The sequence below is a fragment of the Mastomys coucha genome, chromosome X (genome assembly GCF_008632895.1).
Source record: "Mastomys coucha isolate ucsf_1 chromosome X, UCSF_Mcou_1, whole genome shotgun sequence".
NCBI classification, from domain to species: domain Eukaryota; kingdom Metazoa; phylum Chordata; class Mammalia; order Rodentia; family Muridae; genus Mastomys; species Mastomys coucha.
Genome location: NC_045030.1, coordinates 55,680,400 through 55,681,913, shown reverse-complemented (window position 1 = coordinate 55,681,913; position 1,514 = coordinate 55,680,400). Strand labels below are relative to the sequence as shown.

General features: G+C 46.2%; 1 protein-coding gene across 1 annotated transcript in view; it reads left to right on the top strand.

Annotated features, from left to right (window-relative positions):
- Gpc4 (glypican 4) overlaps positions 1–1,514 on the top strand; it is a 111,249-nt gene that overhangs the window by 99,663 nt on the left and 10,072 nt on the right. The window contains exon 4 of the mRNA XM_031359497.1: positions 927–1,092. Coding sequence (XP_031215357.1) covers positions 927–1,092 — 166 coding nt within the window. The remainder of the gene's footprint in view (positions 1–926; positions 1,093–1,514) is intronic.

Here is a 1,514-nt window from a genome sequence, read left to right as displayed (position 1 = left end):
CACTCCCATCTTCCCTCTCTGGCATTCCCCTACACTGTGGCAACAAACACCCTCAGGCCCAGGGGCCTCTTCTCCCACTGATGTCTAACAAGTCCATCCTCTGCCACATATGTGGCCAGTGCCATGGGTCGCTCCATGTGTACTCTTTGGTTGGTGGTCCAGTCCCTGGGAGCTCTGAGGGGTCTAGCCTGTTGACACTGTTGCTCCCTCCATGGGGCTGCAAACCCTCAGCTCCTTCAGTCCCTTCTCCAACTCCTCCATTGGGGACCCCATGCTTAGTCCAATGGTTGGCCACGAGCATCCGCCTCTGTATTTGTCAGGCACTGACAGAACGTCTCTGGAGACAGCTATATCAGGCTCCTATCAGCAAACACTTCTCTGCATTCACAATAGTGTCTGGGTTTGGTGATTGTATATGGGATGGATCCCCAGGTGGGGCACTCTCTGGATTGTCCTTCCTTCAGTCTCTGCTACACACATTGTCTCTGTATCTCCTCCCATGGGTATTTTGTTCCCCCTTTTAAAAGGCACTGAAGCCTCCACACTTTGGTATCCCTTCTTCTTGGGCTTCATATTGTCTGGAAACATGGCTCAGCCATTAAAGGCTATACTGACAACCAAAAAATATAAGAAAGGGCCGTCTTAGAATCAGTATTTGAGAAGTTGTACCAATGTTGCAGGCTAACATTGAAGAAACGAAGAAAAACAAACCTTGTGTGATACTCACCCTAACATTAACTCCAGCTTTCCAGCACCTGTCTTCTTCTACTTGTCTGCTCTCACTCTTAATTAATTTCCATTGGAGGCAAGCTTCCTAATTGGGAACAGCATCAGCTCATCCTTAAGTTCATGTTTGACGCTCCAGTGTCAGTTGTATCTATTTGAATTCAACCATGACTCTCTCTTTTTTCCCTGTCACCCATTAGGTGAACCCCACAGCTCAGTGCACCCATGCGCTGCTGAAGATGATTTATTGCTCTCACTGTCGGGGCCTGGTGACTGTGAAGCCCTGTTACAACTATTGCTCAAACATCATGAGAGGCTGTTTGGCCAACCAAGGAGACCTTGATTTTGAGTGGAACAATTTCATAGGTAAGCAAGTGATTGATGTATGTGTTTTACTAGAGATGACTCAACTTCTGGCCACAAGGACTGTTGTCATTGCCAGCTATGAAATTTTCGATTCATTTTAGTGTTAGACATCTGCCAGAGTCCTGGCTCTATTATACTCAGCACTTGGGGGTTAGACAGATCAGTACTTCAAGTCAGTGTCCTCTTTCAGAAAACAGTTAGATATGCTGACTTTTAATGTTGCAGAGGTCCCTTTTTTTTTCCATATTTTCTGTGGAACAGTCTGATTTAGTCCTCACCCTAGGTCTCTCTTCATATTTCCTCTGATGTATAGTCTTCACAGAGCCATGAAAGTAGCTTTAAAGAGTCTCTCTTGACTGAAGGAAGGACAAGCCAGCCTGATACAGCTATCTCCTGAGAGGCTCTGACAGTACCTGACTAAC